The sequence below is a fragment of the Hippoglossus stenolepis genome, chromosome 18 (assembly GCF_022539355.2).
Source record: "Hippoglossus stenolepis isolate QCI-W04-F060 chromosome 18, HSTE1.2, whole genome shotgun sequence".
NCBI classification, from domain to species: Eukaryota; Metazoa; Chordata; class Actinopteri; order Pleuronectiformes; family Pleuronectidae; genus Hippoglossus; species Hippoglossus stenolepis.
This window is the reverse complement of record NC_061500.1, coordinates 10,320,862-10,344,060: the sequence shown is the minus strand read 5'-3', so window position 1 is coordinate 10,344,060 and position 23,199 is coordinate 10,320,862. Positions and strand designations below refer to the sequence as shown.

The 23,199-nt window shown below is 40.5% G+C and overlaps 2 protein-coding genes and 1 long non-coding RNA gene across 4 annotated transcripts; 2 read left to right on the top strand and 1 right to left on the bottom strand.

Annotated features, from left to right (window-relative positions):
• Window positions 1-643: 643 nt before the first annotated feature.
• Window positions 644-4,232, top strand: LOC118125945 (PR domain zinc finger protein 12). The gene is made up of 5 exons (XM_035185034.1): window positions 644-869; window positions 2,392-2,582; window positions 2,693-2,848; window positions 3,064-3,178; window positions 3,298-4,232. The coding sequence occupies exons 1-5, from the start codon at window positions 644-646 to the stop codon at window positions 3,750-3,752; spliced, it is 1,143 nt and encodes a 380-aa protein (XP_035040925.1). The 3' UTR covers window positions 3,753-4,232.
• Window positions 4,233-10,659: 6,427 nt separating this feature from the next.
• On the bottom strand, window positions 10,660-11,687 carry LOC118125822. The gene is made up of 3 exons (XR_004698886.2): window positions 11,471-11,687; window positions 11,062-11,151; window positions 10,660-10,969 (listed from the first exon to the last, which is right to left on the bottom strand). It is a non-coding gene; the product is annotated as an uncharacterized LOC118125822 (long non-coding RNA).
• Window positions 11,688-12,932: 1,245 nt separating this feature from the next.
• On the top strand, window positions 12,933-20,646 carry fbxw5 (F-box and WD repeat domain containing 5). Of its 2 annotated transcripts, none has more exons than XM_035184838.2 (10): window positions 12,933-13,053; window positions 14,650-14,845; window positions 14,963-15,120; window positions 15,683-15,866; window positions 16,163-16,311; window positions 16,600-16,932; window positions 17,046-17,226; window positions 17,347-17,494; window positions 17,858-18,070; window positions 18,457-20,646. In XM_035184838.2, exons 2-10 carry the CDS (start codon window positions 14,659-14,661, stop codon window positions 18,788-18,790), a joined length of 1,887 nt encoding a protein of 628 aa, XP_035040729.1. In that variant the 5' UTR covers window positions 12,933-13,053; window positions 14,650-14,658; the 3' UTR covers window positions 18,791-20,646. The 2 variants fall into 2 exon arrangements, with proteins under 2 accessions (XP_035040729.1, XP_035040730.1); XM_035184839.2 differs by lacking the exon at window positions 12,933-13,053 and adding an exon at window positions 13,068-13,617.
• The last annotated feature ends 2,553 nt before the right edge of the window (window positions 20,647-23,199 follow it).

Below are 23,199 nucleotides of genomic sequence, written 5' to 3'. Positions count from 1 at the left end.
TTATTGTGCACATTTATAAACAGAATTACGCGCATTCATATTCATCCCGGCCAAAGAAAGCAGTTTATTCTCGTTTTACGCAATGATCTTTATTTTTATTACAACCCTCGTAACTTTTCAAGGGGTTGATACTTTTTTTATTCTGCAGGATTTCAATTTTTTTTTTAATATTCAGAAGTTTACTTGTGTGTTGTTATTTTTAACTGCTCTGATGCATTTGCAGCTTTGCGCACAAAAAATGTTGCGTTAAATAAAGTCTCGGCCCCCCCCCCCCTCCCTCTCTCTCTCTCTTTCTGTGTGTGTGTGTGTGTGTGTGTGTGTGTGTGTGTGCAGCAGGCAGGTCCACACACTCACACACACACGGTGAGGGGTGTGTCATTAATAAGTAATTAGACAGGGGTCACTCAGCCACTTATATAAAGAGACCCTCACAGCCAGACAAGGCACTTTTACGCACAGCCTCTCCAGAGCAGGAGGACGCACTGATAAGAGCAGCTCTGTGGGTTCACTCCTCTTTTTTTTTAAATTCAAACCCCTTCTTCACTTCCATCGCTCTACTTGTTGCTGCACCGCTTGTTTTTCTTTATTTCTTCCTCTCCATCATTTCTTTTCCCCCATTTAAAAAAAATATATTTCTTGCACCATGGGCTCCGTGCTGCCCGCCGACGCCCTGGCTCTCAAGTCTGGATTTAAGTGTCCGAGCCGCGCGCTGTCGGACGTGATCACCTCGGACATCCTGCACAGCTTCCTGTACGGCAGGTGGAGGAACGTGCTGGGCGAACACCTGGCGGAGGAGCGGCACAGCGGCACCGGTTGCAGCCCCAAGACCGCGTTCACCGCCGAGGTGCTGGCGCAGTCCTTCGCTGGAGGTATGGATGAGCTGACCTGCTGATTTAACATGGGACAGTGTTGTTTTGTTTTAGACTTGAGTGTCTCATGTTATTGTGGTGCGTGTTTGGAGGGTATTTTATTTAAATGCTGGTTTATGTGGGTTTATTTGAGGTTTTTATCCAAACATAGGTGTCCAAACATGCGTATTTTGTTGCGCGTAATGGTTCCAAAAGGTCACAGGCTTAATAAAGCAAATACACATTAATAAATATCGACTATATATTTTATAAAGAATGCGCTGATTTAAGATAATTTCCCTGTTTCACTTAAATCCATAAGGATTTTTTTATTTCCCCAATTTATCCAATTTCTTTCCAATTTGTCCCCAACGATTCCAACTCACGAAATATCGAGAAATTCCACCATCCTGTCAAAGAAAGCCACTTTCCTAAGCCCGCAGCCTGTGTCCACAAACTGAATCCTCCTCTCTTGTTGCTGTTTTTCCACATTTTCCCTCATTTTTCCGCTTTTCTTTCGACCCATTTAACGCATTGACCCCCTCACAGCTCCGGGACCCGGCGCTCACAGGCTTGTTAGGCGTGTAACTGCCGCCGATTGAAAGACGCAGGGCATTAAATTCATTTGGTTAACTTTGTGCTTGACCTGGGAAAGTTTCCACTTAAACCTCGAGGGGGAGAAAAAGTTCCCTTTCTTTGAGATGTCCCGGGTTTTTTTTCTCTCTCTTATCCCGCATTCATCAATCTCCGGACAGTCTCTTTTCCTCTCTTGGCAGCTATGGGGCTCCGGAGCTTTTCTCCTTTCTCTCCCCTTAAAAGATTTGCTGTTCCTCGCATAATGCACCGTGAAGGCTAAATCTAATGCTATTCATTGCATGTCAACCATTTAATCGCCTTTCCATTTTTTTGTTGCAGAAATTCCTTCGTCTTTTTAACAAGTCCTAGTCTCATTCAGCGCAAATTTATTGCTACAAAGTTCTTAAAAGGATAATGAATTTGGAATTAGCCGTTTCTTTTCCAGTAAACTTTAATGAATATCACATCTGAAGCATGACCAATTGCTGGACCCTGGGCATTAGAGGACCATTTAACCCCCATTCACAACTGCTTTTTTTTCGCAGACTCACATGAAAAAAAAAAAATCTTTGATTTTGACATTAAAGAATCGCACGATCTTTTTTCTTTTTTCTTTTTCTTTTTTCCGTCCTTTCTGATGCGGATGAAAATGCTTTCCAAGGGGGTTTCTGTGCGCAACAAAAACTTTCAATTCAGCCAGATAATCGAATTAAACGGAGGATAAGGTGTAGCTTAATATTTCGTGACCAAAATAAGATCCAGTCCATTTGCTGCTTTCAGGATCTCTCCAGCAAATCCTGTTTCATGAGAAGCTCTGACCACAGACTTCTCTCTCTGCTTTATCGACATTAATCCACATTTGTGTGATTTTTTTTCATATGCACATTTAAAACATTTTTTTAGGCCTTCGATGTAGTTTAATTCCTGTGTATGTTGCATGCTCACGTTTCTTCCCTTTTCTTTGCAGAGGTGCAGAAGCTGTCCAGTCTGGTGCTGCCCAGCGAGGTGGTCATTGCGCAGAGCTCCATCCCGGGAGAAGGTCTGGGCATCTTCTCAAAGACCTGGATCAAGGCCGGGACAGAGATGGGTCCTTTCACTGGGAGAGTCCTGTCCCCTGAGCACGTGGACCTGCTCAAGAACAACAACCTCATGTGGGAGGTGAGCTGCGAAAAAAGACCTGACAGACAGAAATTTGATTCATCAGATCGGATGTTTATTTTATCTTGTGTTTTTGATATTAAATATTTGTTTTCCACTTGTGCGCTCAGGTGTTCAATGAAGATGGCACGGTGCGTTATTTCATCGATGCCAGTCAGGAGGATCAGCGCAGCTGGATGACCTACATCAAGTGCGCCAGGAACGAGCAGGAGCAAAATCTGGAGGTGGTGCAGATCGGCAGCAGCATCTTCTACAAGGCTGTGGAGGTGAGAACAAGTTCACACCAGCAGCACTGGTACTTCACTGTGGCTGAGCATGGGTTTTATTTGAGGCCTGCCAAGGATTTACATGTCCTTTAGAAAAGCGCCACCTGCTGATGAGAAAGGAGAATTGCATTTGTAGTCATGCAATTTGAAGTTGATAGTCAGGTTATCTGGCATTTTATTAACTGAGCTTTCCCCTCTTCTCTTTCTCCTCTCAGACCATCCCCCCAGACCAGGAGCTTCTCGTCTGGTATGGAAACACACACAACACGTTCCTGGGAATCCCTGGAGTTCCTGGAATAGATGAAGAGCACCTGAAGAAAAGCAGGACTGGTGAGTAGCTTTTACGCATCAACGCAGGGATCATTTTGAAATAGTGTGTAGATCATCCTCTGTGCAGCAGCACCCACCTGAGACATTTAAATAACCCCCCTCCTTGTTTCCTCTTCCAGATGAATCCCACTCCTGTGAGGGCCCTATCTCATGCTCTCCCACTTCCTCCTCCTCTTCCTCCTCATCCTCGTCCTCCTCTGCGGGTCGCATGCGCTGCGTCATCTGCCACCGCGGCTTCAACTCCCGCAGCAACCTGCGCTCTCACATGCGCATCCACACCCTGGACAAGCCCTTCGTGTGCCGCTTCTGCAACCGCCGCTTCAGCCAGTCGTCCACGCTGCGCAACCACGTCCGGCTGCACACCGGCGAGCGGCCCTACAAGTGCCACGTGTGCCAGAGCGCGTACTCGCAGCTGGCGGGCCTCAGGGCGCACCAGAAGAGCGCGCGGCACAAGCCGGTGGTGTCCAACGCCGACGTGCCCTCGCGTGTGTCCCCTCCTCCCCCACAGATGACGACCATGGTCCACCAGCACCAGATGCCCCTGGTGCACCACATCCCCACCATGGTGCTATGACGACACCACCACAGAGGGACAGTCGCTCAGAACAACGTTGCACTTTAGATTAGAGCTGTTGTGGAGGAGAGGAGGGGGGCTCCCGATGAGACAGGTCTTTATTAAGGAAATAAATGAGTTCATGTGAAAGTAAAACATCACACAAAGACATTTCATTTGTTTTTTTATTCCAGCAGAAAGACGTTTTAAAGGGTTTTTATTGGGAAACTGAAATGTACTGAAGAAACACCACTGTCCAGATTTTATTAATAATTATCAGTGTCGGATCTTATGAAAATGTGTCAAATATCAAATGAGAGATGAGATATTTTCTACACTTTTACATCATGTTTCTGATCCTCACCAGCTCAGGTGAACAGTTCCTTCAGTCAGAGGTTTGTACAGTTTCCACCTCGTCTTCATCGATCCACACTGTAAACTCAACATTTGTCACTTTAACCCTGTACAGACTTTGGAGAACGCCGTTATTGTAAAGTTGAATTGTATTGTATGCCACTGTACATGTGAATGTAAATACACTTGTGCTTTTTTCTATTCTAAATAAAGGATATGACGTGATATTACACAGAGAGTGATTTTGGTTTGTGATGTCTAATCGCCGTAATATGTGCTTCTGAAAAACTGCTGCATCCAGGGAAGGAAACATAACAAATTCTGAAAACATTTTCTGATTGTGCAGCTCCAAGTTGAGTTAATCTGATCATGTTGTCCTCTTCATTTGTTTACTTGAGAAGTAAATAGAGGGTTTCTTTAAGATGATATAACACATTTAGACTCTAACTTTACAAATTTCACAAGTTGACAGCTTGTTTTTGTTGGTTTCATCAGTCCTGTGTCCACTCTAAAGAGGTGAAATCCAGCAAATAAAGTTATTTTCATGCTTTAACTCTTTATGTAAAACTTCAATCCACTTCATAAATGATCTGTTCTGTTGTGCACGATAGGGGTTTGTGAGCTGTGAAGAGTTTTGTTCATAGAGAAATCTCCTATTGCTGAGTCACAATTGTAAACAAACATTTTGAGAATCATTTTTACGATTTCTTGCTGTATATACGTGCGAGTGATAAATCTGAATAATAATTCCATCAATTTTCTAAACTGTCTTTCCCATTTAGCATCTCAGTGGATGGAGACCCAGAATCAAATCAATAAAAAAAAAAATTTGTATAGTCCATATTCACAGCAGCAAAGGGGACAGTCAGAAATAGACACCAGAAAAGTAATAATAAGTGAACATGTAATACTTACTACTAATGCAATGAAATGTAAAAAAATATTCAAAATACAAATAGAATAGAATAGAATAGATTGTCTTGTTGCCCTTGTGACCGCACTGATCTCCTCTGGTCAGGGTCAAAAGACAGAAGGTGAAAAGATTCATACAAGTGTGTTTGAGACAAACCACAAAGATAAAAAATAAAACAAAAACCACAGAGAGACAAACAAAGAGACATAAAACAACTCAAAAAGCGACAAAACAAAACAAAACACCATCTCTGAATCTGTGGCTCTTGTCCTTGTGTAGGTGTGGGGTGCATCCTTTCACACGTCTGTGCCCATAATCCCAAGTGTCTCATAATCCGTCCACAGTCGTGAGCCTGGCATCTGGTTTAAGGCGTATCCTGTCTCTGCCTGTAAGAGTAGTGTTTAACCACCCACAGGAATCTCTCCTCCTTACTACTTTTTTTTTTTTACGTTTTTCTTACTTTTCCTATAGTTTTTGTGTAGTTTATTACTTGGAGTTCCACACTGCCATTGTTGGTTTGTGGTGTGTGTTTGTGTATGTTTTGATGATGCTTTAATGAACTGCTGGATGGGCCAGAGACAACAGATCAATTTTAAGTAGCACCATATTTAATTTGCAGTAGTTTTAAGTAGGGCTGGGTATGGCGAGGAGGTTGGTCATCTATTAATCCAAAGGTCGGTGGTTCGATCCCTGTGTGACCTTAGGCAAGACGCCGAGCCCCAAATTGCTGTGCGAGTGATACACAATGCACTATATGAATGTACATGTATGTGTGAATGATGATCTGTAATGTAAAAGACCAGAAGAGTGCAGTTCATTTACATATGTTAAAACTTTAATAAGAAGAATCACAGCATTGTGAAGTTTGAAAATATTTGTTATCCAAAAATTTGTTATAAATTATGTGTAAACAACTGATGATCTATATTATAAAATTAATTAATATACATTCAATTTTATTATATTATATATACTTTGTATTCCTTATATTTTATATAGTTCAGTATGTTCTTATAGTTTTATATTTTGTAGCAGGAGGGGGGGGGGGTTGCTATGGTGACCTGCAGTGTATGTATGTATGTATGTGTGTGTATGTGTGTATGTGTGTATGTGTGTATCTATCTAGTTGATGTATAGGTTGTTTAGATACATTTATATAATGCATGTCACTGCAGGTCACCATGGCAACCCCCCGCCCCCTTCTGCTTCCTATAGCTTAGAATCTAACAACGGACTTCAAAGGTCTGTTTGCCTTGAATCTCTTAGATTAAAGGCATTAAAGGCAAACAGACCTTTGAAGTCCGTCGTTACTTAACCGTCAGTTTTCACTCAGTTTTCACTCAGTTTTCTTCTGACTACTTGGCTCGTTGCACTTGAATCGCTTCTTTCACCGGAACTCGTTTCTTTGGATTTGCCTTGAAGACAACTACGATTTATTTGAATCACCATGATGCCAAAACAAAAGCAAAGCGTGGAATTAACTTCCAAGTCAGCTGCTCGTGTGCTGGAAGAGAGGAGGAAGATGTTCCGGAGGCACAGTGACAGGGAGGCAGTTGTGTTCTTGGAGACTTCCGCCTCCTCAAAGAAGCCAAGAAGCCCACCTGATCTGAGGGGCGAGCAGAGGCGACGCCCTCCATCCGAGCCCGTGGTCTTTCTCCACGCTGCCTCCTACGAGCATCAGCCGCAGGTGGACATCGCCTTTGGCTTTCCATCCATCCAGAGGACCGAGAAGACAGAGGATGAGGCTCCAGCTGCCTCTGAAGAAGCTGTGAGGAAGGAGCAGGTCCAGCCTGAGGAGTCCGTCAGCTGTGTCACTGAAAACTTTCAAGCTTTCATGACGGAGCTGAGTGACGAGAAGATGGACATTGAGGAGACCCTGCAGGAAACGGTTGAGCTCATCTTTGAGAGGGCCGTGCAGAGACCACACTCTGCTGCAGTCTTCGCTGAGCTGTGCCAACACCTCTCAACAGTAAGTGATGCATCTCTGACTGGAAGCTACTTTTATCCTGTTTCTTACTTAGTTGAGCAGCTTATCTTTTTTTACAGGTTGTAACATTAATATAACACTTTGATAAACAAGCTATGCAAACCCCTTCTAATGCACAACATGGGTCATATCTTTGAGATAAATGTATTTTATCATTTAATATTCCAGGTATTCATTAAATATCCTGTTTTTGATTACCAGAATTCATTATGTTTATTTTTCCTTTATTACTTTATGAACAAACATAAATGTTGTATTGGACATATTTCTCTCTCTCACTAGTAATAGATTGTGAAATAATACTTAATAAGAATTTACATTTGTTCATTAGGTAAGAAAGGAAACATGAAAATAATGATTTGTGGTAATCAAAAACAAGACAATTAATGAATATCTGGAATATTAAATGATGAAATAAATTGATTTCAAACATATAGCAAAGAAACACTCAGCCATGCATTAAATAACATAGGAAATTAAAACAGGTAATTTTTGACCCATGTTGTGAATTAGAAGGGTAGCGATACAAAAAGTATTTTTTTTCAAATAGTAAGAAAGGAAAAATTAAAATAAGGATTTGGGATGATCAAAAACAAGTTAATTAAGGAATACCTGAAATACTGAATGACGAAATTAATTTCCTGCAAAGATATAGAAAATAAAAAGTGTGGGGTCACTTTTGACCCATGTTGTGTTAATCAAAGGTTTAATCAAATGATGAGTTAATTTAGAGTTGAGGACAAACATCAGCACACACTGATCACTGTTGACTGCATTTGGTGTTTGCTGTATAAAGTGATTCTTTGCATAGAAGTAATCAATATGTTTTCCTAAGTATGTCAGTTGCATTTGTGTTAATATTTCCTTATGGTTTTCTCCTCTTCAGGTGGAAGTCCAATCCTTAACCGACTGGTCGGCCAACTTCTCCTTCAGGTCTCTGCTTGTCAAACACTGCCAGGCAGAGTACAGGAAGAACTTTGACAGGGAGGACATTTCTCTGAAGGGGGGGTCTTGCCTGGAGCCAGTCAGGGACGTGAGGGTGATTGATCGGCTGAGAGAAGAGCGAAACAACGCCAGACCCTCCTGTCGCTCCCTCAATACCATCAGGTTTATTGGAAAGCTGTTCATATCAAAGGTCCTGGCTGAGAAAGCAATGTACAGCTGCATCAGGAGGCTGCTGCACAACGGAGACGGGCCGTCTCTTGAGAGCCTCTGTGAGCTCCTCCAGCTCATCCAGCAGGACCTGGAGGTGGTCACGTCCAGGGAGGTGATGGACTCCTTCTATAACCAGCTGGAGTTCATTGCAGAGGAAGGGAAGAGGGCACCAAGGCTCTCCCTTTTGTTGATGGACACAGTGGACGCAAGGAAGAGAGCAGGCTCCACTCCCCACTAACATTTCAATGAAAACACATGTGGGAAATATAACTTTACATTTCCTCTTTTCCCGAGAATCAATGAAAAGCACAGATGACTGGAGAGTTTCTGGGACAACATTTGACAAAAGTACTATACTGAACTGTTTTACATCGAATCTAAATGAGAATTCAAGAAAAATAACATATTTGATCCCCTACCCCAACCGCCCCCCCTGTAGACAGATGTAAATAGATGTGGACATAGATGTACTTGTTCTTTTGTAACACTTCTGAATATATTATATTTTTTTAAGTTTAATTGTTCAGTGTTTCCTAACCTGTGTTTTGTTTTATGCTGTGAATAATGAAACACACTGGGAAATTCACACTGGCAGCTAATTACGCAAAAAAAAAAGAAATAGTGAGTTAAAATAAGTAATTGAAGAGTGGAAATGTCACAAGGCAAGGTTCAGAAGAATGTCTCAGCACATGTGGTGTCAGTGACAAACAGGTAAAGGCTGATGTCATATTGAGGTTGATACACACATTATATTTTTATCGTATTTTTTCATACTGGAGCTCAACAAATGATGATTGATTTTTTATGTCAAAAACTGAAAGAAGTAATAATCTAGTACTGACTGTGTAATCATCTAATATTGCAATTTTTGGATTTTATAATGGGTGTCTATCTGAGGATTCTGTACAATGTACACTGGTTGACATCATGCCCTGAGAAATGTCTGTACTCAGTTTGAGATTTTTACTATGTTTGCAATGAATAAAATGTTCATATTTAATTTGGGTGTTTTTCTGTCCTTCCTCACATTTCAATTAAAACACATGTGGGAAATATAATTTTACATTTCCCCTTTTCCCAAGAATCAATGAAAAGCACAGATAACTGGAGAGTTTCTGGGTCAACATTTGACAAAAGTACTATACTGAACTATTTTAGATCAAATCTAAATGAGAATTCAAAAAAATATATATATTGGATCTCCTTACAGATTCAGCTGGTTGTGTAAGATATTTTTAATTCAAACTGTGAGCATATTCAATATAAGCCTTTGGAGTGATATTTATAAAGCAACAGCATGGTGTTATTTGACTAGGAAAGACAAAATGCAGCTTTATCTTTCTATCTATCTATCTATCTATCTATCTATCTATCTATCTATCTATCTATCTATCTATCTATCTATCTATCTATCTATCTATCTATCTATCTATCTATCTATCCTTTTATCTATCTATCCTTCTATCTATCTATCTATCTATCCTTCTATCCTTCTATCCTTCTATCTATCTATCCTTCTATCTATCTATCTATCTATCCTTCTATCCTTCTATCCTTCTATCCTTCTATCCGTCTATCCTTCTATCTATCTATCTATCCTTCTATCTATCTATCTATCCTTCTATCTATCTATCTATCCTTCTATCTATCCTTCTATCTATCTATCTATCTATCTATCCTTCTATCTATCTATCTATCCTTCTATCTATCCTTCTATCTATCTATCTATCTATCCTTTTATCTATCTATCTATCCTTCTATCTATCTATCTATCCTTCTATCTATCCTTCTATCTATCTATCTATCTATCTATCCTTTTATCTATCTATCTATCCTTCTATCTATCCTTCTATCTATCTATCTATCTATCTATCCTTTTATCTATCTATCTATCCTTTTATCTATCTATCTATCCTTCTATCTATCTATCTATCCTTCTATCTATCTATATATCCTTCTATCTATATATCTATCCTTATCTATCCTTCTATCTATCTATCTATCTATCCTTTTATCTATCTATCTATCCTTCTATCTATCTATCTATCTATCCTTTTATCTATCTATCTATCCTTTTATCTATCTATCTATCCTTCTATCTATCCTTCTATCTATCTATCTATCTATCTATCTATCTATCTATCTATCTATCTATCTATCTATCTATCTATCCTTTATCTATCTATCCTTCTATCTATCTATCTATCTATCTATCTATCTATCTATCTATCTATCTATCTATCTATCTATCTATCTATCTATCTATCTATCTATCTATCCATCCATCCATCTATCTATCTATCTATCTATCCATCCATCCATCCATCCATCCATCTATCTATCTATCTATCTATCTATCTATCTATCTATCTATCTATCTATCTATCTATCTATCTATCTATCTATCTATCTATAGTAGTATTTGTCTTCCACATGATGGCGCCAGATACTCAGGAAAAGAGGGTCCCAGAGGAGGACCCTCTCCTGGAGGGAGAACAGTCACAGATAAAGAAATGAACTCATAAGCCATTTGTTTAATTCATTGGATTATTATATCACATTATAGGTAAACATGTATCTATCTCGTCGCTGCTGCACTTGTCAGCTCTCAGACTTTATCCGGCTTCCCAACAGGGAGTTTACAGACAAATCATCATTAAAACAACTGCAGAGCAACACAGACACACATGCTGCATGATAACAAACTTCACTGATGGATGACCGGGCTTAGAAATGAGGGCATCTCCTCAGTCCACCCTGCTGGGAGGACTCGGCGAATTTAAACTGGTGGTGGTTTCTCATCACTGGAAACTGTCCACACGTTCTGCCCTGCACAGTGAGGAACATAAAGACAGTTACGCCATCAAAACAACAACAATCCTTATTTCTAATTAGCATCATCTGACACGTTGAGTGGTCACCTTTACACTGTGACAGACATCCGGCTGCTGGGCTGCTCCTGTTTGAGGAGCCACAGCATGATGCTATCCACCTGGTCATTTTACGCAGTGCTGCAGAGAAACAGAGTAAAACAGGCAGAGATTATTATTCTATCTGTTTCTATCATCAGCCACATTGTCAGCAAGTCTTACCTGTTGAGAAAATGCAGAAGCAGAAAACATGATCCTACCCCTATCAGGTTTTTTCACACACTCTGTTTTACACACTAATCCATTTTCATGTTGTAGAAAATCTGTTAAAGCCTGAAGCTGCATGTGGGAACATATATGTCACAGTTCCCTGGTCCTTAAAACCTGTTTGCTACTAAGCTTCCCTAGTTAAAAACTCACTTTAATTTGGTGTCATCTCTAAAAAAGTTGGAATACTTACGACGAAGTATTAGTCACAGCATCGCTCCACTTTAATTTTTCTCCCCACACGTTCGTCTTGCAGAGCAGCTCTGTTGTTCCTGTGGAGTCTGTGTTGTCATGAGTGACCACCCACACAACAATGATAATGACACAGCGTTTTCCACTGACAGAGCCTCTGAGGGTCACACGACTCATGCTCCCCGTTGGAGGTGTCGTGTTGCTGCACTGACACATGTGTTGTTCAATCATTGTCCCCAGTGATTAGTTCATGGACACAAAAACAGGGAACAAAATTATATTAAGATGTTATTTCTGACACTAAATATGATCACAACAATGTATAAATTAATGATAAGGGATCTTTTTATTCAATGCAGCCTACATAGATTTAAATAAAAGTTATACGTTTTCATTTTTGGAAGGTAAGATTTAATATTTAATAGGAGAAATTATTACATTCTTTATTTTATCATTTCTTTACTTTCATAAATCTTCATAATCTGCAGCCTTCAGCAACATGCGCCTGAAAGGTGAAATGAGGTTGTGAAAAATAAAGAAAGTAATTATTTTAGTGTTTTGTGGTCTTTTGTCACAATTATTTCAAACATGTTCAGAGTTACCATCATTATTAAGATTGGTGTATGTTTAATATGAATAAATAAAGGGAAGAAAATTAGAGGAAAAACACACAGTAAATCAGATTCATACTTTTCTCCTCAGATGTATGATGTTAGACGTGTTTAAATCTGTCTTCTGGCACATTTGACATATAGCATTGATGGCTGTTACCTCAACATCTTGATGGAAAGTAACATCCACTCAAGTACTTACCTTTTTTCCACTATACTTCAACACAAACACATTTATTTCACAAACTAATTTTTACTAGTTTCTTGGCAGACAAAGAATAATGGTACAGATTATATTCAACAAATGCACTATTATAGATCCCACTACCTATAGCAGTATATAAAGAAGGCTGAATTATCCCCATTAACATCTAGTCATATCATTTATAATCTAACATAAATTGATCATCCTGCACAGTACTTACATTTATCTTTTTTAATTCAAATATATTGATACAAATGCAGTATTTTATTCAAGGTCACTTGTAACACAGACGCTTATTTCTTAATTGTCACCATCATCATTTATTGTTACTATTTGTTACTATGTTACTATTACTGTATTTATCTTATTAATACTTCTGTTTGTCTTTGTTACTTAATTAACTTCCCATTGTTGTTGCTATTGGAGCTTTTGCTAAACATCTTGAATCTTGATCTGATTCAAATAGATGAAAAATGTAAATACAGCGGGTTTGAACATTAAAATTCATTTAACCCAGTGATGGTGTTGAATACATCTTTAACGAACACCTTGTTGTCCTTGAGATGATTTACTGATGATAAACATATTTCATTGACCTCCGGATGGATTGAGTTGGTCTTTCTCTTGCTGCATCGAGGCTTCTGTTATCTGTTGGTAGAGTCTGGCTGGTTCGACACAACACCGGAGGGTTGTTGTCATTTCTGCGCTGCTAGCTCTTAGCGCTAGCTAGCTGTTTGATTTCACCATCTGCTTATTTCGATCCAGCAGGTGAGTCTCAGGTCGTGTCAGTAACTTCGCGATGAACTAAAGTGGTTAACTAATGCCGCCGTGGCGCCGATTTATCAAACCAACCGCGGGTCGGGGAAATGAAGTCGTGGGACGGAGCGAAAAGTTGAAAACAAATCCAGGCTAACAGCTAGCTTAACGTTAGCTTGATAGGTGTCCGTGGCTAGCTTAGCAGTAAACCGAGTGGTTTACAACCAACACACACAAACATCCGCTGGTTATCAGGAGATGATCTAGTTAATGTTTCCCAGCTCGGCACCGAGGCTCAGTAGCTTCCTCTTTCTCTTAGAACTTGATACGAGCTTTCACGCTCAGCGACTAAAATGTCCATGTTAGGTAATCCGCACACGGAGGTTTGTTTCAGCGAAGATCAGAGTAAACGTGTCCTCAGCCACATGAGACCGCTGGTTATTTTTATAAAGTGATCGCCACACGACGTGATGGATGTCACACGGTTGTTTGAGGTCGTGGTGGAGCTAAAGCCACGCGAACATGGCTCTGCCCCAGGATCTGCTCACAGTGAGGAACACGTTGTAGAGGATTTCAGTGAGTGTCGGTGCTCTGACATGTTGATGATATTTTTGGGCTGCACGGCTCAGTGCTGACTGTGACTGCAGTGGTGTGAACTATCAGCTGTCAGACACAGATTACAGAGGATTGACCTCAGGCTCTTCATGTTTGCACACATCCAGAGTTATTTAAATTTCTGACTGATTTCATGCCCTCTTCAATTTCACATCTGTTAGTCAATGTTAGGGCTGGATTATAAAAACAAAACATATGAACATAGCAATTTCTGTAGCAGTCAAAATGGATAATTACCACGATAGATGACACATTATTATTTCTGTGAAGTTTAAAGACAGATTTTTGCTCCTGAGTGAAGGTTGTTGTGGTTTTAAAACTCTTCTTAATGAGTAGGGGATGCTCGATAAGCAGTAAATATTTTATAAATCTGGTCTATCAATTATGTGTTATTCTTCCTCACTCTGCTTACACAACTCATAAGCAATATATTGATAAATATTGGACTTTTGTTGTGTAGCTTTTGATAAAACTCATATTGCGATAATTATTTACATTGTTTTATTGCCCAGCCCTGGTTAATATGCTTTTAGTGGCCAGTTTATTAGGTTAATGTTGGTCATACTGCTCAGGTGTTATTTGATTATTTTTTGGGAAATGTTTTGATTAAATATTATGATGTTGGAGGCTACAGTATGTGGTGCTGTTGTATTGCATCATAGAGACATCATTAAGAATGGTGTGATTAACAGAAACATCTCTTGTTAACATCTCGTGTTACAGTACAGTTCGGCACCACCACAAACTACATCATCCTAAATTTTCTTACAGTTGCTCCAATGAAAAGTAGTATAAGCTAAACCGATGCAGATCAAGATGGAATAAGACGATCTTGAAGATATTAAAGGAGAAACTGTGTGAAGAGGTTAAAATTGCTTTAATATAATATCAATAATGTGTGTGTGTGTGTGTGTGTGTGTGTGTGTGTGTGTGTGTGTGTGTGTGTGTGTGTGTGTGTGTGTGTGTGTGTGTGTGTGTGTGTGTGTTGTATAGGATGTTATTATGGAGTGTGGCCCAGTTCTGCCTGACAGCCTGGTGTTGGAGATCTTCCTGTGTCTGTCCCATGATACCGTGCTGAGAGCTGGTCTGACCTGCAGACAGTGGCTGGCTGTCTCCAGAGATGAGTTCTTGTGGAGGGAGTTGTTCTACAGCTACTACCGCATCCCCCGCTTTGTACCCCGACACCCAGGTAAATATTAATAACCATGGGAAATATAAGACGAGTTATTTATTACAAAAATACACGTTTTATACAGATGTTTAGAGCGGGTGAAGTTTTAAAGAACTTACAATCTCTCATTTGCAGCGGCGGTGTCATGGTACAGGGAGTTCAGGCGTCTGTTTGACTGCATCCCCTGTGTGGAGGTTCAGACGCTGAGAGAGCACACCGACCAAGTCCTCCACTTGGCCTTCTCTCACAGGGGGCACCGGTTCTCATCCTGCTCCAAAGACTGCACTGTTAAGGTAGGGATTAAAGGATTGAATGTGTTTTTACATTCATCCTGGATCTTATTTACTTACTTTCTGCCAATGTGACAGGTGATTGTTTTCCTTATTTGGTTACTGACTCAACTGTTGGACTTCTTTCTGGTTCAGTGATAGTCCTGCTCTACATTTTACAACTTAGAAAAGTAAGGCACAACAGATCAATGTAAAAAAAATAGATTTAATTTCAATACAGTGCCACTTGAAGTGCTGAAAACATTATAACTAATAACTGTAAAGAACTCAGTGTTACAGATACTAAGGCAACTTTATTTTGTTTCTCCAGCCTTAAACTGTTGTTTTTATTTGAGTGGCATTATCTTTCTATCATATTTGTGGTTTGAAATGTTGAAACTTGCTGGTGCGGGGCTGTATTGTGAAAGCAACTCGACTGCCCAACTGAAGACATGCAAGGGACACTTTACCACTATACTGTTTAGCTTTCATGTTGTTTCCTCATTGTTTTACCGCCCTCAGCTCTCCTCTTCCTAATTATCCACTCACCTATTTCCAATCCTCTCTTCTGCCTCCTCATGAGCAGCTGTGGGACACGGAGCAACCAGATGGCAACCTCTCATTGGTGCACAGCTCCAGCATGCGGGAGTTCAACTGGGGCTACACTCAGTTCTCCCAGTTCAATGCTGACGACAGCCTGCTGCTCGTGTCTGGGGTTTACCTGGGCCCACACCACACCTCTTCGGGGGAAATCGCAGTCATCAGTCTGGGTAAGAGTCAAAGAGGAAATTTGAGGGAAGTTTTCATTATGTCTGATAACCTTTGAGAGTAGATCAAGTAATAACAGTCTCATGATATGTTTGCTTCTGGGATAAAGAGCAGAGTATACCAGTCATCTTTCACTTTGCTTGCTGAAAACCATCTCTTAGATTGTCCAAATGTGTTGAGGAAGTATATACTATAAAGTATATATAGACAACTGAAATGATAATTTGCATATAAGCAGGTATGTTTTAATTTACCTGTTACTATCTCGCTCTCACTTTCCTCCTGTGCGCCATCACAGAAAATTACACACTGTTGTCACGGGTTAGGAACAAGCCGTACGATGTGTTTGGCTGCTGGCTGAATGAGACCCACCTGATCTCTGGGAACTTGCACTGGATCGGCAACATGACCTCCTGCTCTGTGCTGTGGCTCAATAAAGCTTTCCAGGTGAGGACAAATATATCTCGTATTTGTCGGGTATTTAAAAGTCTTTCAACTGTCCCCTTTGCTTTCATGCATTCGTCATTGCTATAAAACACTTAATTAAATTTAAGACTTAAATGCTCTAATCAATTTCAATGTGAAAATTTGTTTTCTTTGCTTTGTATTAAATCCATTGTGTGTTTAACTGTGTGAAAACTAGACATCAATGTAATCACAGCGAAAAATGCTAAATTAAAATAAATATTTTTCCAAATCTTTCTCTCCTTCTCAAACTTTTCTTTTCTGCGACAGGATGTCGAATCAGAGAATGTCAACGTGGTCAAGCGCCTTTTTAAGATCCAGAACATTAACGCAAGCACCATCCGCACAGTGATGGTGGCCCACTGCCGTCGTCATGACAACCCGGACTTGGTGCTGGATTATGAGGCCCAGTCTCAGGCTCAGAGGCAGAAAGGGCCACCGCGGCAGCACCAGCCCCTCCTCTTTGACCTGGGAACCTCCGGCAGCGAGGAAGACGACGAGGAGGCAGCAGAGGATGATTCTCAGAGGGAGGCAAGGTGTCAAGGCTTTACAGCTGCCCGTGCCCCTCAGTCCACGATATCAAACCTGGAGCATGTTATACAGGTGAGGTGCGTGGAAACGCTCTTAAACATTTTGTTCCATGTTGTTAAATATAATATTCTTCATTGTGCCTCTTCTTTTGTCCTTGTCTCTCATCTTCAACCTTTTTTTGTCAGAGTCGTAAAAATGTCGGGCCCAGGGACCTGGCGATCGAAACCCACGTGGCTAAGATGATGGGCAGAACCCACACGAAAGCACCCGACTGCAGCCTCAAAGAGCAGCCTGAGTCCGGGGAAGAAGACAAAACCTACTTGCTCTTCACCACCGGCAGCCTTACGTACTCCCCTCACCAAATTGGTATAGTTTCCAAGCTGCGAGGAAATGATGAAAACAACACAATGCAACACATTTATGAAACCTTGTGAAGGAAGAATCCGACAGACATCTCCTCATGTGGCAGCTGTTCTTTGTTTCCAGGTATTAAGCTGATCAAGCCCGACCAGATGACAACCTCCGGTCCCGTCCTTGGTGAAGAGCGTAGCTCAGATGAGTTCTTTGATTCCCTGGACCATGTTATTGATATCCATGGACACATTATTGGAATGGGCCTTTCTCCAGACCACAGGTAAATAAACAAACATAACGTAATAGATATTGAGTGTAGAAACACATATTTATATAAATATGTAGCTACATAACCCTCATACCTTTATAGTTGTTAGCGTTTTTCACCAACGCTCTTGTGTTAATTGGAAATACACTTAACAAATCCTTAACAGTAGTGTGGCTGTAGTAGTATAGTAGTATTATAATGAATGTCCATAACCTTCAATGACATATTCAGTCATCCAATTTGAATCTAATGTAAGCTTGTCTGCATACATTTGGCCATGTAATGTAGCATTACCTAAAAAGCTCAAAGTAGATTATTAGTACATGAGAAAATGTCTTATCAACCCTACCTTGTCTCCTTCTCTTTGTTGACCAGGTACCTTTATGTGAACAGCCGGGCTTGGCCGGCCGGATGCGTGATCTCCGACCCCATGTCTCCGCCTCCCATCGCCGAGGAGATAGACCTGCATGTCATCGATCTGAAGAGCTTGAGGGAGGAGAGAAGAAGCCTGCGCGCTCACCGAGCCTTCACTCCTAACGACGAGTGCTTCTTCATCTTCCTCGATGTTAGCAGAGACTTTGTTGCCAGGTGGGACCGTGTACCTAGTGGTCATGTATGAATAGTAGCACTTAGCAACTGACATGGTGGCAAATCTGTCAACCACATTATCACTGCTCATGTCGTAGTAAAATCTTATATGGCTCTTTTTATAATAATCATATAATCTTATACGAGTCACACATGTTCCAGCTTTACATATTTAAAGATTTGCTGCCTTTTTTTTTTTACATTACCCACCTAAAGTAACGTCGCCAATACCAAGGCTATTATTTTGAAAGGTTCATTCATGATGAATGTAATCCTCTGATGTAGCCCATATAATGACAGATGGAAACACATCATCGGACAGCAGTGTTGAAATAATTTAGTTGTGAAGGCTGTACTGACCCATGCCTCCACTCTCCTTCCTGCAGTGGAGCTGAGGACAAGCACGGCTACATCTGGGACCGTCACTACAACATCTGCCTGGCGCGTCTGGCGCACGACGATGTGGTGAACTCGGTGGCATTCAGCCCCTCCGACCAGGAGCTGCTGCTGTCCGCCAGCGATGACTCTACCATTAAGGTGTGGCGTTCGCCGCGCATGGTCCGCCTATCACAGGCCCCCGGATGGCCACCGAGGCCTCGCAGCCTCCTGTCGTCCTGGTTGAGCCACAAGAACTCCACTTCTGCCAGCAGCGTCAATGGGAAACCATTAGTCAGGTTGGAAAACACACTGAGTGGGAGGGAGCGAGGAGAGAAAAGTTAGACCCGACTCCTCTGTGGTGGGAATATATATATATGCACTCCATGTATATGTACAGTGTGGTTACAGTCTGTGGTTTTGCTTGAGCTCACGGTGTTGTGACCGACAGCAGCGCTCGGCAGCTGGCAGGAGACGAGATGAAACTCCGTGTTGGACACAAGGGTGCGCTGTTGTGCCAACAAAGGCCAGACTGTTGAATTGACATGTGGAGTTAACAAATAACTTGCACAAGACAGACATTCTGTTTCCTGAGAGACGGGTTATTTCTGTTTTATCTGTAAGGTGCGTCTGAACAGGTCAGACACAGAACTCCTGGACCTGAGGTGTAAATGTGCTGCAGAGACGGCACCTGATGATCAGAGGCAAAGTGCTGTACCAGACAATGTTTTCAGAATTTGTCCCCTTATTAATGTAGTTATATCCAATTGATGTTTTGAGTATACCCCCAGTTTTTGAATTATAAACCTTTAAAACAAAAAGGGAAAAGACGTTTAGCTGCATGTACTGCAGTCTGCTTTGGTTTTTAATGACTTCCCTTCCTATTGTTTTATTGCCCCAGTAATGGCCGATCCCAATTCTATTCAACATAGAATTATTGAGTGACTGATTCTAAAAGAAAAACTTTTGGCGTGGAGCATGACTGTGTTAAAAAAAGTTTTTTTGTGTAGCAAAACATGTTTTGGGCCCTATATTATGTAGAAATGTATTTAAACACCTTCAGTTATTAGCAGCACAAACCGACACCCATTCATTTTGTAACGACACATAAGGAGGAATCTCAGAAATTCATGATTTCAGGACTTTTTCATTAAAAAAATGTGTTTTCTTTCCTCACAACAACATGTCACAAAGAATTTCCATTTGTTTTCAAGAAGAACTTTTCTCTTCATGCCCGAAAACTCAACATAGAGTAGGAGGTACATGGACGTAGGGGCAGTGCTGAGCATTTCTTAACACAACTACAATTTATTTTTGGTCATTTTAGTTGCACTGTTATCTAATCCCTGTTTTTGGGGGTCATCTGTTGAACACTCCATTTTAATTTAACAAATAACCACCGTTCTTTTAAACAGTGTGCACTTTAGAACAAGCAATGTTACATTACATATTTAAATGTGTTTTATGTTCAGGACGCACACTGTGGGAGATAATCATCCTATTAACATGGCACATATTTAATTCTTACATTAACTAATGTTTTAAAAACACTGGTGAAATATTCAGTTTACACATTCAATTGGCGTTTTTTTTTTTAAATAGTTGTAAATCTGTTAAAAGAAAGGATTGTACATTTTATTTTAAATATAAACGATCAATGGATGGAATTTCTTGGATATTTCCACTCAAACTAATGTTGCCCAGGACGTAATGTGTGTGATACACCTTAACTGTAGCATAAGAACAATCGATACCTTCAAGTACTCAATCAGAAAGATGTCATGAATGACAGTGACGTAGAAAAAGCAGAGTAGACCTGTTTTTACGTGTATTCTGAGAAAAGCAAACAAAAACTAAATCATGATAAGTGAACCACGAGACTTTGTGCGTCAGCTGCAGTCAAACCAACACACGGTGCAGGTACTTAACTCGCTAAATTATCATGTTTGGATGGAGAGTCCCTGCTGAGCAAGGTTTTCCTTTCGCTGATTAAAAACCCTTCAAAGTAAATTTTCGAAGAAATCTCTTCATCGGATCAGTCTCGCCACCAGTTGTGCGGCATTTTTTTTTGACGTGTGTGCAATAAGACTTCAACCCTCTTGTTGGTTCCCCTTCAACCAATTTAAATACTTTTTCATTATCCCCATATTTCTGATCATGTTTACTGCCTCTACTCCCCTCAAATAAAAAGTCTCAACATGTGTCAGATCAATTTCCTTTTCTTCCCCAAAAACGTGGGTTGTTGTTCGGTTATGTCGGGGAAAGTTGGGGATGGTGATACTTGAGAACTTAACGTCAGTTTTCTTGACAAAAGACTTTTGATCTTGTTGACGCTGACATCAGAAAGCAACAAAAGGCAGAGACCTGATACAGACATAACAACGTGGCTCTGTCACAATGAAACAATGACTCCCGATTCCTGTTTGGTGTATCAAATGGTCGACATAGGTTACCATAGGAACTGCAGGATTCCCTTAGGGTTCCCTACAAAACCACCGTTCATATAGTATTCTTCCTTTCTAGTAGTTTATGTGACATTTTCTCATTTGTCCATGTGTAAACTACAAACTGGGACTACTCAACTCAGCTTACTTGTAAAAGTACCCAGTTGCCAAAATGTAAACGAATACAGGCTAGATGTTCCAATCCATGAGTACTTGGTAGTCATATTAAAGTATTACGAGTACACAGTAGTTAATTATTGCATTAGTACTGAGCTGACAGCTGAATGACAGGCTGGAGAGAGAACATTTCAAACTTTGGCAACTTACAGCCGATTGGCTAAAGGAGAGTGTCAGGTTGTGATAGGATGAAAAGAGAGAATAGCAGGAAATGTGCATTTGACTTAAGAGGCAAGTTCCTGACTTAGCTGTTGTTCAGCTTTATTCATCAATTATGAAGGGACTTATAGGTCGACAAATGAAAATGAGTAAATTAGAATGAAATGACATTTATTGTGAACAGGGGAAAACCCGATTTTCAAACTCAGCTTTCATGTTGATCCTCAGCTTTCATGTTGACACCAGTAATGTTCCGTGACAGCGTCTTGCTCAGTTGTGATGGTATCACTGACGAGTGCTTGAACTATCTGTTCACGCACTCGCACGCATATACCAGGTGAAAAACAACCAAACCAGTCAGGCTGGTGTGACGGAACAAAAGCACACTTATCTCAATCTTGTCTGGGGGGGAGGGTGTGGTGTTACAATGCAATGCTGTCCTGTTAGACTTTATCTTGACCTCCAGCAGTTTCCTGAGCTCAGAGAGATGTCGTCAAATGTCGAGTTTTGTTGAATGGACAGTTCAAAATCAGTGAGTTCAAAGCAGAGGAGTAAGAGAGAAACTAATAGAGGAAATGCATTTTGAGTGACACATCTTTTGGTTCTTGTTTCCTGAAACACATTCATCGTTTAGTTATTTAAGCCCCAGGTCACACGAGAGAAATATGTTTCTAGAGAAACACAACCATTGTGTTGATCAGAAACAGGATGGCGGCCCTCCCCCCCTGCAGGAAGGAACTTTCCACACGCCCCCGGCTCCGTCTACTGAGCCGTTTCGAGATGACGAGGTGTAACCGCTTTTTTTTTTATCTACATCGCTCAGTTCATGGCAGAGGATGTGTGTGTGGTTGAAAGCATCACATCACTTGAACTGTCACATTGAGGTTTTTATCAGAAAGGCGGGAACTTATAAAAAGAAAATGTTCTTGATGCAATGCTTCAATATAGTTACCACTTAAAAAGTTTAAACAAGTAAACTCATAACTGTTTTGCAGGTACTTGGTTTAAAATTAAATAATTGGACAAATGTATTATTTTAAAAAACATTTTACCATTAACATTGATTTACATTTTGCATGAGATGTCTTTAGCATTTGGATTAATGATTCATCAATAGCATATTGATAAAATGGTAAAAAGAAAGATGCTAATGATAAATCATTGAGATTTGACCATTAGCATGTTTTAAAAAAACATGCTTTACCATGCTACTGTTAGCATTTATTATACAACTTTAGTTTTATTTGAACCATTTTAATGATTTACCATTAGCCTGCGTTTAGTTGATTTTAGTTTAGTTGATTTTAGTTGACTTGACTTGTATCTTGAGTCCATGAGGTCTTTCTTTTAAAGACCTTTTATTCTAAATGTGAGTAAGAATGAAACTCACTGGCAAATTTGCACAATTTGCAAATGTGTAAATGAAGCTCGGGAGATTTTCTCTGCAGGGAAGGACCTTTAACACTATTCACTGAGTCGGTGCTTTGAATCAGCCTTTGTGCAGAGTTTTGGGGAAATGCCGTTCAGTAGCGACGAGAAGCAAAGGAACTGCACATCATGTCCACGTTCATGTAAACCGCAACCAGCAAGAGGCTAACCACGTTTTTTTTGTGTGTGGTTATTATTTCCATCAACATCTTGATATAGAGCAGTGTCTGCGTTGCGGTCTCTCATTCTGTGAGAGACCTGAAAGTGTCTCTGCTCATAGAAGCACATGGGTCGGGGTCGGCTACGGTGGCCCACAAGGGAAATTCCTCAGCCGGGTTAATGGCAATAACCCTGTTATAAATAAATGATGGTGTTTTTAACCTTAACCCATAACATAAGTGCAGTGTATTCTGCAGGTTGGTATACGATGAACCACGTGTCTACACGATGTGTTTGAGTCGAGTAGGGCTGCGTCGAAGAATGAGTTTTATCAGTCAGCTGATTATTTTCCTGGATCATAAAGTGTCATGAAATAGTAAAAAGACA

What these genes read in the sequence shown, in the direction of transcription:
- LOC118125945 (XM_035185034.1), top strand. Translation starts at nt 644, where the DNA reads ATGGGCTCCGTGCTGCCCGCCGACGCCCTGGCTCTCAAGTCTGGATTT. An exon ending in GGCGCAGTCCTTCGCTGGAG is followed by an intron (nt 870 to 2,391) that starts GTATGGATGAGC and finishes TTTTCTTTGCAG; the next exon opens with AGGTGCAGAAGCTGTCCAGT. An exon ending in TCTTCTACAAGGCTGTGGAG is followed by an intron (nt 2,849 to 3,063) that starts GTGAGAACAAGT and finishes TTCTCCTCTCAG; the next exon opens with ACCATCCCCCCAGACCAGGA.
- fbxw5 (XM_035184838.2), top strand. Translation starts at nt 14,659, where the DNA reads ATGGAGTGTGGCCCAGTTCTGCCTGACAGCCTGGTGTTGGAGATCTTC. An exon ending in CTTTGTACCCCGACACCCAG is followed by an intron (nt 14,846 to 14,962) that starts GTAAATATTAAT and finishes TCTCATTTGCAG; the next exon opens with CGGCGGTGTCATGGTACAGG. An exon ending in ACCTGGAGCATGTTATACAG is followed by an intron (nt 16,933 to 17,045) that starts GTGAGGTGCGTG and finishes TTTTTTTGTCAG; the next exon opens with AGTCGTAAAAATGTCGGGCC.